Here is a 14248-nt window from a genome sequence, read left to right on the forward strand (position 1 = left end):
GGAGGAAAATCACGTGACTGTCACAAAACAAGGACTTAAAAAATGTTTCTGCTTCCCACCCCTAATTTGCATATGCAAATTAGGATTATCTCCGGTATTTGGCCAAATCTCTCGCAAAGGATTCGGCCAAATCCAAAATAGTGGATTCGGTGCATCCCTAGTCTATGGCCACCTAGTCTATTTATTTTCTATAATTTTTAATGATTTGCCGCCTTCGGACTCTTTCCAGCATTCAAAGGAGGGTCACTGACCCCATCTAAAAAAAAAAACAAATGCTCTTTAAGGCTACAGATGTATTGTTACTTTTTATTACTCGTCTTTCTATTCAGGCCTCTCCTATTCATATTCCAGTCTCTTATTCAATTCAAATCAATGCATGGTTGCTATTGCAATGCATTTGGACCCTAGCAACCAAATGTCTGAAATTGCAAAAAGGAGAGCTGCCGAATAAAAAGCTAAATAACTCAAAAACCACAAATAAAAACCAATTGCAAATTGTCTCGCAATATCCCTCTCCACATCATACTAAAAGTTAATTTAAAGGTGAACAACCCCTTTAAAATACACTTGCCCGCAATCAAATTAACTTATGACAGCGCCATTGCAAGCCTTACGCATTTTAAATTCAATTGATTAAGAAAACAACAGGCAAGACAGTCTATAAATACAGATACATTTTAGGGAAATAGAGCTGATGCTACATACCGCCTGATTCGCTGTTCTCTACAGCTGGAGATTGGACAGTCTCTGCTTGTTTTTTTGTTGGCTCTTCAGGTGCTGTAGATGTGGGATCTTCTGCATTAACAGTGGCTTTTCCAGTCTGCATTGGCAGGTTCTCAGCATGATTGTCTGCTGCTAGCGTCTCATTCCACGCATCAACGGAAGAGTCCAATTCAAGCTCTGTATGGTCAAGGCTTGATTCGGGATTTTCCTGGTCGACCTCACTTTCAGCCTCTTCATCGATTTTTTCGTTTTCATTTTTAAAAGATGGGAGAAGCCTCTTTCTTTTAGAACAGTTGCCCGAACTCCACCGGCTTTTTCTCCTGGGTTTCCTTTTAGGTTGAGCTATAAAGAACATTAATGAAAGAATTATCAATTTTCACCTACACGTTTAGAAAGGAACAGAATACTTTTATAGTACATATTAGGGTAGGACTACACAGACGGTTTTGGTGCGATCCGACGTGCTTCGACAAAATGCATGCGACGGAAATAAGATAAGAGATAGAAATTCGGATGAAGTCGCAGCGTTGATACAATGAGACACGACTGTCGGATGCAGACGCAGTGTGCAGCATCTGCATCTGACAGTCGTGTCAGATCAACGCTGCAACTTCATCCAAATTTCTCACCTTGTTTCCGTCGCATGCGTTTTGTTGCAACGCGTCGGATCGCACTGAAAACAGTAGTCCTTCCCTTAGACTTAATTTAAAAAAAAAGAATCAAACAAAAAAAAAAATCTTAATTTCTCAATTTCTGTTTTTCACAGTGATATAAAGGTTTATATACAAGTTCCTGGCCACTTCTGATAATAAATTAAAAAACCCATGGCACGCACAGACCAGCGACAAGCAGTTTTATTTTTTTGCTGCAATTTCTCGCTGGATATTTTACTTTGCCCCTTATACATATATAGCTATAGTAGTGTTTTTGGAGCAAACACATTAATTTTACCAGTGCAGGGCAACACTGCATTATATTTTAATTACTTTAATTTACTAATTTTTTGTAGGGATGCACTGATTACTTTGTGAAAGATTCGTCCGAATATCAAACCGAATCCTAATTTGCATATGCAAATTGGGGTGGGAAAGGGATAAAACATTTTTTACTTCCTTGTTTTGTGACAGTCACGTGATTTCCCTCCCAATCCCTAATTTGCATATGCAAATTAGGATTCAGTTCAGCCTGGCAGAAGGATATGGCCAAATCCTGCACCGAATCCTGGATTCGGGTATCCCTAATTTTTTGGTGTTATTGTTCCTTTAAGAATTAGCCTGCACAGCTAAAAATTACTGTGTGTGCTACTTACTGGCCTATACAACAGCTTCCAGCAAAAGAACAGGGAGCATATATAAATAATGAATAGCTGAAATAAAGAATTTGCATGCTGATGTGCTGCCTGTTTGTGCAATGGCAACTTTATGCATGATTAACGGAGATAACTGCCCACACAGCATTATTAAAACTTAAAAAACTAAAAAAAAACAAAACAGTATTAAGTTGTATGAATTCTCAAGGAACACATGTAATGGTATTAAAATCATTAACCTCTTCCCAGCATAAATGTATGCTGTTTGAAAAAAACCCAAAAAAAAAACCTTAAAATAAAAAAAAAAACAAAACATTGTTTAAGGAACTCGAACATGCATGCTGCATGACTGATCCCATTCTTGACCTTCCAAAATAAAGTGTAGCAGACAGCACCATCCAGGGATTCAATTAAAAAGCCTTTGTTACTCTTTGGGTAGGACTACACGGCCGACTTCGATGCGTTTCCGTCGGATCGACAAAAATGATGTATGCGTTTTGTCGCCCAGCATCGGATCCGACGGAATTAGGGATGCACCGAATTTTGGATTTGGCTGAACCCCAGAATCCTTCATGAAGGATTCGGCCGAATACCGAACCGAATCCGCATATGCAAATTAGGGGTGGGAAGGGGAAAACATTTTTTACTTCCTTGTTTTGTGACAAAAAGTCACACAATTTCCCTCCCCGCCCCCAATTTGCATATGCAAATTAGGATTCGGTCGGACAGAAGTATTCAGCCGAATCTGAATCCCGAACCGAATCCTGGATTCGGTGCATCCCTAGACAGAATCGAAGTCGCCGTGAAGTCCTACCCGAAGGCTTCATACTCCAGACAGACACCATTCTTGACCATCTCTAGGTTCTTTTAAACCAGAAAATGTTAAAACACATTTAGATGCCTGCAGGTGAAGAATGACAGTTTAACAACGTACCTGCACTTGGTGTGCTGGCGGCCAAGGGTATTGATGACTGCCCTGTCTTTTCTGCTTCGGCTTTCTTTCCATCTGCAGTGCTATTGTGTTTTGGCAGAACATAGTAATAAGATGGTGCATATTTTGAAGCACAAAAACCTTTGAAAGGAAAAAACGATCAGGTTACACTTCATTTTCCAACTTACACTTGAAAACCAATACATTTTTAGTCACACATTTTCTTGCTTTCAGTAAGAGAACATCAGAAAACCCGTTTGCTTCTTTGTATTGATACATTACACTATACTTCTCTGATTAAAAGTATTATGTAGGTTACTTTGTAAAGACTTTCTGTATAATTTGTAACATGGGTTACCATTTATGTAATATCAGTCATTGGTCTATAGAGGTCATTGTCTTGAAGAATATAAGTTAGATAACTGGCAGTCAGTACAGTCGCATTAAAGGGGTGGTTCACATTTAAGTTAACTTTTAGTATGTAATAGAATGCCTAATTCTAAGCAACTTTTCAATTGGTCACCGACCCATCTAAAAAACAAAAGCTCCGTAAGGCTACATATTTATTACTCATCTTTCTATTCAGGCCTCTTCTATTTATATTCCAGCCTCACAGTCAAATCAGTGCATGGTTGCTATGGTAATTTGGACCCTAGCAACCAGATTGCAGAAACTGCAAACTGGAGAGCTATCTTATAGGGGGGGCTTCTTTTGCCTAGAAGATGTATTAGAGCTCATTCTATTAAAATCATCAGAAATCATGTCTCTCTACATGCAGGATATGTGCAAAAGGCAGTTATTTTGTTTGTACTGGAATCAGTTATTTAAGTGAGCTCTAATACATCTGTCAGGAAAGGAAGCCCCCCTATAAGATATATTGGATCATTCATTGGACACCCAACTGCTGCATGAAGAAAGGATGAAGAGAAACAGATGCTGCGAGAGGAATAGTGAAGATGAACTTTATTATTTCAGCAATGATGCAGAATTTTTAATTGATTGTTTGTAGAAAGTTTCTTAATTCAGTATGATCAAGCTTATATTACATTTTCATTTCCATGGCAGTTCCCCTTTAAGGGCAGGGTAAGGCCTGTAATACGGACATGATACTATTATACCGCAACAATGTGATAAAGGTATTTTATTTGGCAAAGTAAATTGTGCTTTTCATATAAATTCAAGCCCCTTAAGTGAACCATTTTATTATGGCTACTTGCCAATTCTGTATGCAGCAAGATTTTCAACAAAAAAACATGTATCCCCATTTGCACCTACAACACTCCCCCATCCAAAAATAGATTGTAAAAGTCAATATTATCATCAATAACCGTCCAGTTTGTGGGCACTAGTCAGCTACTGTCCCCAGTAAGCATTTAACTACTTTAAAAATCAAACAGTTCACTTCAGTGTACAATTCAGTCTGCTTGCCATTTAAAGGATAAGTAAACCTTAAAAATAAGTAAAATTGATGAGTGCTACATTCAAATCAATGTACATTCATTATTTATTTTTCATTCCAAGATATTAAAGGAATTGTTCAGTGTGAAAATAAAAACTGGGTAGATAGATAAACTGTGCAAAATAAAAAAATGTTTCTAATATAGTTAGTTAGCCAATATATAAAGGATGGAGTGACTGGATGTCTAACATAATAGCCAGAACATTACTTCCTGCTTTTCAGCTCTCTTCGTTTACACGGATTACCAGGCAGTAACCAATCAGAGACTTGAGGGGGGGCCACATGGGTCATATCTGTTGCTTTTCAATCTGATCTTAATGCCAAGGATCAATTGCAAACTCACTGAACAGAAATGTACCATGTGGCCCCCCTTCAAGTCGCTGACTAACTCAGAGTTATAGAGCTGAAAAGCAGGAAGTAGTGTTCTGGCTATTATGGTATGTTAGATTATGTTAGATTACGTTAGATTACGTTATATTACGTTAGATTACGTTAACGAGAACATCAGAGCAGCCTCTTTTTTTCTGCTAACAAATTATTGACTACTTGGTGGTCAGAAAATGACCAGCAGGTGGAGCTGTTGTAAAAATTCAATGATGTTAAAGGACCAGTAACAGCAAAAAAATTGGTTAGTATGCTACAAAAAAAAAAAATATAAAACAAAACACCAACACATATTAAACTTTAAAGTCACTAAGTGCACTCCTCTTCAGAAAAGGTGATAGACGATCCATTGTGCGGCGCTCCATTTCTCCTTCCTGCCTTCCTTACAGGAGATAGCAAAGGAGGAGAAATTAAGCGCTGCCCGATGGATCGTCACCCTGTCGCTGTTTCTGAAGAGGAGCGGAAGCGGAGTTTCGGTCAGTTATTTCTTAATAAAGACTTACTGATTTTAAAGTTTAATATGTGTTGGCGTCTTTTTTGTAGCATACTCACAATTTTTTTTTTTACAAAATGTTTGCCGTTGCCGTTACTGGTCTTTTAACAGAATTTGCATCCTTTAATATCTGGGAATTAAAAAAAATAATTAATGAATGTACATTGCTGTGCTTCGTATAGCACACTCAATAGTTTAACACTTATTTGTAAGGTTTACTTATCCTTTAAATGGCAATATTAGCTACAGATTTGGTAATTGGCTGTTGGGTCATTTGAATACGTGTTTCTATCAACAATGGATATTCCTGTAATGATGAATTGTTTCTACATCAATGGGTTTACATATGTTGCATGGACGTAAATGTCTTCCTTCCGGATGCCTGCATATTTCTTTATTAATTAATGTTCTGTGTGCAAGCTAAACCATTGGTTCCCATACCTCTTTTCTTGCGAGATTCTTGGATTTCTTCACAAAGCTTTTCAAATTCTTCATCCAACTCTTCTTTAATGATTGCATACGTGGCATCTTTGAGAGTGCATGCTCTGTGCCTGATCAAACGATCTGAATTTTAATGAAGAAAGTACCCGTTAATTTCTGAATAACAAGAATAGGGTGAAGTAGTTAGTAGCTTGTACTATGGGCAAAAAGGGAATAACTCACCTCCTGGATCTTTATCAGGGTTGTACTCTAAAGCATTGCTACATATAAGATCGATATCCTTTAAATATTCCTTCACTGTATGATATTTGTGCAGATCGATTTTGCTGATGACCGTAGAGAGATCCATCGGCTGCGCAATGACAGTCACATAATCGGGCACCTGCAAACAAAATGTTAAATGGACACTTTACCAAGAGGAAGAACGTTAATTCTCTACAAAATTTACTCTTATGGAGTCTCTAATATGGCACAATAGCCATCAAAATGTGAATAATGACTGCAGAGAAGACAGCTTGAAAGCCATTAAAATGCACAACCATATTTAGTCTTTTTTCCTTGGCAAAGCAGAAAAGTCAGTGTTTGCTACAAACATAGATATGGAAACCACAGAATATTTTATAGTTACAGGTATGGGACCCACTATCCAGAAAGGTTGGGACCTGGGGGTTTCCATATAACTGATCTTTTCGTAATTTGGAACTTGATACCTTAAAGGATAAGTAAAATCTAAAAATAAGTGAATGTAAAATGGATGAGGGGGCTATTCTAAGCACTTTTGCAATGTACATTCATTATTTATTTAATTCCAAGATATTAAATGTTACAAGTACTGTTAACATCAATGAATTTTGTTACAACAGCGCCACCTGCTGGTCATTTTCTGACCAGTCTGACCACCAAGTAGTCAAGGAAGTTGTCAGGAGAACGAAAGAGGCTGCTCTGATGTTCTTCTGCTTAGGAAAACAATTAGAAACCTTTCTCAAATATTTCCTAACCAGAAAAACATCAGAGCAGCCTCTTTCTTTCTCCTGACAACTTCCTTGACTACTTGGTGGTCAGACTGGTCAGAAAATGACCAGCAGGTGGCGCTGTTGTAACAAAATTCATTGATGAGAACAGTGCATGTAACCTTTAATATCTTGGAATTAAAAATAAATAATGAATGTACATGGCAAAAGTGCTTAGAATAGCCCCCTCATCAATTTTACATTCACTTATTTTTAAGGTTTACTTATCTTTTGGAGGGCAGATTTATTAAGGGTCGAATTGAAAATTCGAATTTTCGTATTTCTTTTTTTGGTCAAAACTCAAATTCAAATTGTGAATATTTCAAAATCGACTCAATTTTTAATAAAAATTTTGAGATTTAGCAAACCATGCAACTTTAAAAATTCAAATTAGACTATGCGTCACCTTAAACCTGGCGAGTTTGTGTATAAGTCCATGGGAAAGGTCCAGTGACCAATGTGAAGAGTTTACTAGCGTTCCTGACATTTTTCTGAGAAAAACCTCAATTCGAGTTAAGTCAAATTCAATTAAGTTTTCGAGTCGGTATTATTCGTTTGAGTTTTAGATATTAGATTGTTTTATTAAATTAGCCCCCAAATCAAATTTTTGAGTATATTGATTTAAAAAAATAAATAAAAATCACATTAATTAGAAATTCAACCTTTGATAAATGTGCCCCTAAGTCTATTAGAAAATCATGTAAACATTAAATTAGCTGGTTTTGCTTCCAATAAGGATTAATTATATCTTAGTTGGGATGAAGTATAAGCTACGGTTTTATTATTACAGAGAAAAATTAATCATTTTAAAAAATTTGATTATTTTGATGAAATGTCTATGGGAGACAACCCTGAAAGTAAAATGCCATACCTTTACTCGAAGGGGATGGAATTTTTGTATCATAGTACACAAAGTATCGAACACACTACATTCAAAGTTGCTGTTTATTTACACAAGTAGCAGCATTACAATCGCATCAACGTTTCGGTTTAGTGTCAAGATGCACAACCTTAAAGAGGACCCGTCACCCAAAAAAATTATTTCAAATCCTATTTTATCATGTTAGTCAAGCAAAATGAATTTTAATTACACTGTATAAATTATTTGAATCTTGTTTCCATCAGTCTGGGACTCAATTATAGCAAGCAGGCAGGAGCCATTTTGTGGACACTGTTATTAAGACAAGCCTTGTATCATCTCAGAAACTTGTTTGTGCACCAGAATGTGGGACCTAATGTCCATCCCCATGTACTGGCTACACAATTAAATGGTTAAGAGAACTGGGGGAATGTAGGGAGAGCAGTGACACCTAGGAAGTGCCTAATGGAAAGTGAAAGTAATTGCTTGACCCGCCTCTATGCCTAGGCATAGAGGAGGGGCAGGCAATATTTGATTGACAGCTGATATTTTTAAATGAGTTTACAACAGCTATGAACGCTTTAATAAAAATTTGAAAAGGACTTTTATTATACAGATTTTTATGTCTGGGTGACGGGTCCACTTTAATGAATGATTTCCTACAAAATTGAAAACATCCATTGCTCCACCTTTTTGGTGACCTCACTCCCCCCCCCCCCATTGAGGTAAGATTCTCACATAGGTTAAAAGGGGTAGTGAACCACCAAGAGCATCCATAATACATAAATGTGCAAATACTACAAACAGTATTATTTGTGAAGATTACCGTCTACATCTAGAAAACAGGTAAAGGCGCAAATGGTGACAATGCTCCCAATTTTTTTATCCAAAATGTTTCTCGTAGCAATAAACGGGAACGGTCTCCGCCTCTTTTGGGCATAGGGATATGATCTATCGCTATGTATGTAAAGGTAGGTAACGTGTGTCCCACTTCTAAGAAACGCTTTGCTACTGGTTTTGTTGTTTTTTTATGTCTCAAGGCTACCTTAATGGCCGAGCTGTGGGCATCCATTCGCAATCTAAGCATTAAGTCTGTCTTGCCGACATATGACAACCCACAAGGACAAGTAATCAGGTAAATAACATGTGTCATAGTACATGTAATGTGATGGCGAATTTTATATCTTTGGCCAGTATGTGGATGTACGAAAGTTGTACCTGATGTCAGACATGGACATTTAAAGCATCCTGGCTTGTTGGCTGGAAGCCATGTGGTTAACGAGCTTTTTCTATCATAACAGTTCACAGGATCACTAAGAACGAACAAATCTCAAATTTTGGCCCCATCGATAACCCACCAAAGGTGGATCAGAGCATGATGTTTCCAATCTAGGATCTGCTGATAATATTCCAATTGCCCCGTATGGCCTGACTAATTGATGGACAATGTATTATAATTAAAACCTCTCTCTAGCCAGAGCAAGTGCTTTGTCCAAATCTTTGATTAGATACCCACGTTGCAGAAACCTCTCCTTCATATGCAGCAGTTGGGTTTCGCAATTACTATGTTCAGAATTGTTGCGCAAAACTCTTAAGAAATTGGGATAAGGGAAGTGAACGTTTAAGTGCTGGAGCATGACAACTGTTCTCATGCAATATTGTGTTACGATCAGTGCTTTTGTGAAAAAGGGAGTACTCAATCGTCGTCTCTTTCAAAGTCAAGAAAAGGTCTAAAAACTCAAGTTCATTACCACACTAAATAAATTTGACAGTGTCATGGCATGTATTAAGTTTTACTTTGTAAAACGGCATTACCTCTTCTAGATCAACAGGCTTTGTAAAAGCTCTGAAGCGTTTGTCTATGGCAAGTCTGTGGGAGACATCCCTTAAGAAGAGTCTCAGCTCTCGCAGTGTGCTCTCTTCCTGATCCTCCAATTGTTTCAGCTCCTGCGCGGAGAGAGTGCGTGGCTCAGGTGGAGGAGCAAGAGGCAAAACCTCCAGTGCCTGCAGAACTAACAAACAACAATACATGGTATAGTAAGGGAATTATACAACAACAACAAAAAAAAAAAAAAAAAAAAAAAAAAAGAGAAACGAAACAATTGCCAGATGACCAACCTGCTTTCTTTTTAGAAACCGGTGCTTTGGCAGCTTGATTTAATATAAGATCCTCAAAGAATGCCCTTCTTTCCTCTTTGTTCACCAACTGAACATGAAATACTTCACCATAATCATCCACAAAAAGCTCCTGCAACTGTGGAAGATAATTAATTTTAAGAATCTCTATGCCTTATGCCGAGTAAATGCAAACGTAACCACATATACAGGGAAGTTAAGCAGAGTTTAAAGCTAAACGATGGCGAAAATGAAAATTTAATTTAAGCTTCATCATGCTGAAATAAAAAATATCAATATTGTTTCTAAAATAATCAAGTTTATCTTCACTATTCCTCTCTCAGCATCTGTTTCTCTTCATTCTGTCTTCATGCGGCAGTTTCAAAGGTGGCAGCCATAAAACAAAAAAACTATTACAAGAATCTACCTCATTTGGCAACTTATAATGATCCACATCAGATGTTGCAAGAAGGAGGATAGGTGAAAACGAAGGGATGCTTCTCAGCAAAGTAATAAATGTTGCCTTCAGTGTGTCACCGACTGTTTCCCACCACAGGTGAATATGTGGAATGTACAGGATACTTGGGACAGTTCTTTTAGCTTCCCGAAAAAGCTTACGAGTCAAAAAGAAAATCAAAGGTTACAAATCCACAGTTGTATTATAAAAACAATTTGAATACGACAGAATTAAGAACGCTCACTGAAATAAGTTAATCTTCATTACTTTCCCTTCAGGCAAACTATGGGACATTTTTATCATACTGTGTAAAAAAGAATAATGCAGAAAAAAACCCCTAAAATAAACAGCAAATTTATCAAGGTGTTACGCCGCCCCCCCCCCCCCCCCAATGCCACATTTGACGCTATTATTTTACACCACTTCAGACCTGGCAAAATCTGTTAAAGGCCATGGAAAATATTTAATCGTCAAGTCAGCCCTGGCAAAAAACACAAAGGGATACTGTCATGGAAAAAAGTTTCCCCCCCCCAAAACGCATCCGTGCTGCTCTAGCAGAATTCTGCACGGAAATCAGTTTCTCAAAAGAGCAAACCGATTTTATTATATTTAATTTTGAAATCAGACATGGGGCTACACATATTGTCAGTTTCCCAGCTGCCCCCAGTCATGCGACTTGTGCATCGGATAAACTTCAGTCACTCTTTACTGCTGTGAGTAAAGTTGGAGCGATATCACCCCCTCCCTTTCCCCCCCAGCAGCTTAACAACAAAGCAATGGGAAGGTAACCAGATAGCAGCTCTCTAACAAAAGATAATAGCTGCCTGGTAAACGCAATAGTAAAATCCGGGTCCCACTGCGACACATTCAGTTACATTGAGTAGGAGAAACAACAGCCTGCCAGAAAGCAGTTCCATCCTAAAGTGCTGGCTCTTTCTGAAAGCACATGACCAGGCAAAATGACCTGAGATGCACCTACACACCAATATTAAAACTAAAAAAAACACACTTGCTGGTTCAGGAATGAAATTTTATATTGTAGAGAGAATTATTTGCAGTGTAATAAAAACTAATTTTGTGGCGGCTTAATTTTGACACCGGATTTACACAGAGGTATGCAGTTGCTGATCATCAATACACAACGTGATAAATGTACTCATTTTTACAGGGCAATGCCTGGTGATGTGTGTTGTATTTGATCATCATTTTTACACCATATGACTAGGCCTCTATTCATCCAAGCTGGGTTTTTTGATGGACTGTGTAATTAATCATTGGTTTATCATCTCTTTGACTAGGATGTATTTGAGCGGATTCTTGAGAATCTGATTGCCAATGCAAATTTTTTTTTTTTAGTTTTAAAAATGGAATTCCTGTGCTATAAACAAGATGTATCAGATACAACAGTGCAAGTTGATACACTCTTTTTATGCGTAATTTGACAGAAGAAAATCAATACACCCACTTAAAGGGGTTTTCACCTTTCAACACTTTTTTTTAGTTCCGATGGTTTCAATAGTTCACCACAAATATATACTTTATCCAATTACTCTCTATTTTCTGCGTGTTACTGTTTTTCTAAGGCTGAAGTGTAAAGTAGGGATGCACTGAATCTAGGATTCTGTTCGGGATTCGGCCGAATCCTTCTGCCGGCAGAACAGAATCCGAATTGAGGGCGGGGAGGGAAAATGCAGGACTTTGTCACAAAACAAGTAAAAAATCTTTTCCCCTTTCCACCTCCAATTTGCATATGCAGCTTAGAATTCGGTTCGGTATTTGACCGAATCTTTTGTGAAGGATTCGTGGGTTCGGCAGAATCCAAAATAGTGGATTCGGTGCATCCCTAGTGTAAAGTTAAATTTTTTACCTTCTAAAGCAGCTCTGAGAAGGGGGTCGCCGACCCTGTAAACTGTTCTAAATTGATACATTTCTTATCTTTGTCCCTGCGGAGCAGAAGTTGGCATTGATACAACAGTCACTAATACTCCAGAGATACTGCTGAGAAATGTATCAACTAAATGTTGCCAAATTGTAACTGTTCAGAATCTGCACCTGAATTACTGAGCTGTTAAACACCAGTGAGTAACATTAAACTTAGATTTTGGAAAAATTGTAAAAAATAGAAAAGATGGAAAGTATTTCTGAAAACAACAACCTAAAGTGTTTGTAAGGTGAGCAAATCCTTTAGAAAGACACGTTTTGCACATGTTGGGAGCACAGAGGCTGTATGGCACATCTAAGAGGAATAATACACAGAAACCATGTTAATGGCCAAAGTATAGTTACCTGAGCACATGTTTCTTCAGGGGAAGTAGCACCAATACCAAATAGAACAGCAAGATCAAGGGTGTATACAGTGAACTTCTCCAAGGCATGTATAGCTGCAGGAGCCAGATGTGTTCCTTGCCCATAACCCGGTTTACCAGCCAGCAGGAGCCTAGGCCTGTATGATGTTGGACGATTACGTGCATTCCTGGGGAAATAGATTTGTATACAATGATGACATACAGTTCTGCTTCAGACTAAACTGTTTAAACATACCTTGATTTAATTTGCTTCAAAGGAGAACTAAACCATAAAAATGAATGTGGCTAAAAATGCCATATTTTATAAACGTAACTTATTGCACGAGGCTAAAGTTTGAGCTTGTCAATAGCAGCAATGATCCAGGACTTCAAACTTGTCACAGGGGGTCACCATCTTGGAAAGTGTCTGTGACACTCACATGCTCAGTGGGCTCTGATTGGCTGTTGAGAAGCTAAGCTTAGGGCTCGTCACTAATTATCCAGCAGAAAATGAGCTTCCCTGGCTGTAATATAAGCTGATGCTACAGGTTTGCTGATTATTAAATTCTGATGCTAATTGCACTGGTTTCTGTGCTGCCATGTAGTAATTATCTGTATTAATTACTAATCAGTCTTATGTTGTGACATTTCTATTCTATGTGTACTGTATATTGTGAGTGGGTCCCTAAGCTCAGTAAGTGACAGCAGCACAGAGCATGTGCAGTGAATCAGCAGAAAAGAAGATGGGGAGCTACTGGGGCATCTTTACTGCTAAAGGGTTGTGGTTACCTTGGGTAAACATAGTGTACAACATTTCTAGCCTACTTCTTTAGTTTTAATTTCCTTGTCCTTTAAACCCATCTTGGCTAAATACAAGCCCTAGTCAGTAACAAAAGAATTAATAAAATAGCAGCAGCACGAACAATTGGTACTAAAAATGGAGATTTAGCAATCCCTTATTTCTAAGCACAAGGATAATTCAGTTACATTTCCTACGCACCGCAGGACAAGCACACACATTTACTAGAGTCAATTTTCAATTCAGTATCTAGATACATGGCTCATTCAGTGGGCTACAGCAAAAGGGAAAGTTGCTCAACATAAAACAATTTGCTATTATTAAGCAGGAGTGCAAGGAGGCTGTGACCATATCAATATATTAAAGGCATGGGTCATAATTGTACACGGCAATGGATTCAGCTTCTCTGTATAGCAACACAGCACAGAAAAAGACAAACTAAGGCAACAATGTTGAAGGCAGGTGCAGCCTCCTAAAGGGCTGTACCCTGAAATTTTATGTTTGCAGCCTCTAAATAAACACAAGCACATAGCCCCTATCATGTTGCCTTAGTCTGAGAATCATCTCAAAACACATCCTGAAATTTTAACCAACATATCTTTTACCATGGTAAATATTAAAGCCCTGTTTTAATATCCTTGAGCTAAGAAATGTAAATGCCCTCAAGCTGAGCGTAAAGCACTTCATTTTTCAAGAACCTTTGTCTATGGAGGTCACTGTAAACATAAAATACAGACCAAATATATCATTTTTTTTCATTCTATTTTTTGTTCTGAGAGAATGTCTTCTTATATGCTTTACTCCCACAGAGAACAGGAATGCACAAACGGCAGACAGACTTTCAGATGTGTCTAAGAAGGAACAATATGTATTAACAGAGGCTTTCTGTACTGAACAAACGAAAACAGATTTGCCAACTGCTACTCGCAATGTTCATTCCAGTAGGTCAAGTAGTAAAAATCCAAGGTCATTCTTAAGGTGGC

At 37.9% G+C, this 14248-nt stretch overlaps 1 protein-coding gene across 2 annotated transcripts in view; it reads right to left on the reverse strand.

The window, feature by feature from the left end:
• atad2.L (ATPase family, AAA domain containing 2 L homeolog) overlaps nt 1-14248 on the reverse strand; it is a 59650-nt gene that overhangs the window by 5164 nt on the left and 40238 nt on the right. For both annotated transcript variants that reach the window (XM_041566629.1, XM_041566628.1), the window contains exons 18-25: nt 12468-12654; nt 10152-10337; nt 9728-9863; nt 9425-9621; nt 5963-6122; nt 5741-5863; nt 2967-3104; nt 706-1065 (exon numbers count right to left, since the gene is read on the reverse strand). In XM_041566629.1, coding sequence (XP_041422563.1) covers nt 706-1065; nt 2967-3104; nt 5741-5863; nt 5963-6122; nt 9425-9621; nt 9728-9863; nt 10152-10337; nt 12468-12654 — 1487 coding nt within the window. The remainder of the gene's footprint in view (nt 1-705; nt 1066-2966; nt 3105-5740; nt 5864-5962; nt 6123-9424; nt 9622-9727; nt 9864-10151; nt 10338-12467; nt 12655-14248) is intronic.

The sequence above is a fragment of the Xenopus laevis genome, chromosome 6L, assembly GCF_017654675.1.
Source record: "Xenopus laevis strain J_2021 chromosome 6L, Xenopus_laevis_v10.1, whole genome shotgun sequence".
NCBI lineage: Eukaryota > Metazoa > Chordata > Amphibia > Anura > Pipidae > Xenopus > Xenopus laevis.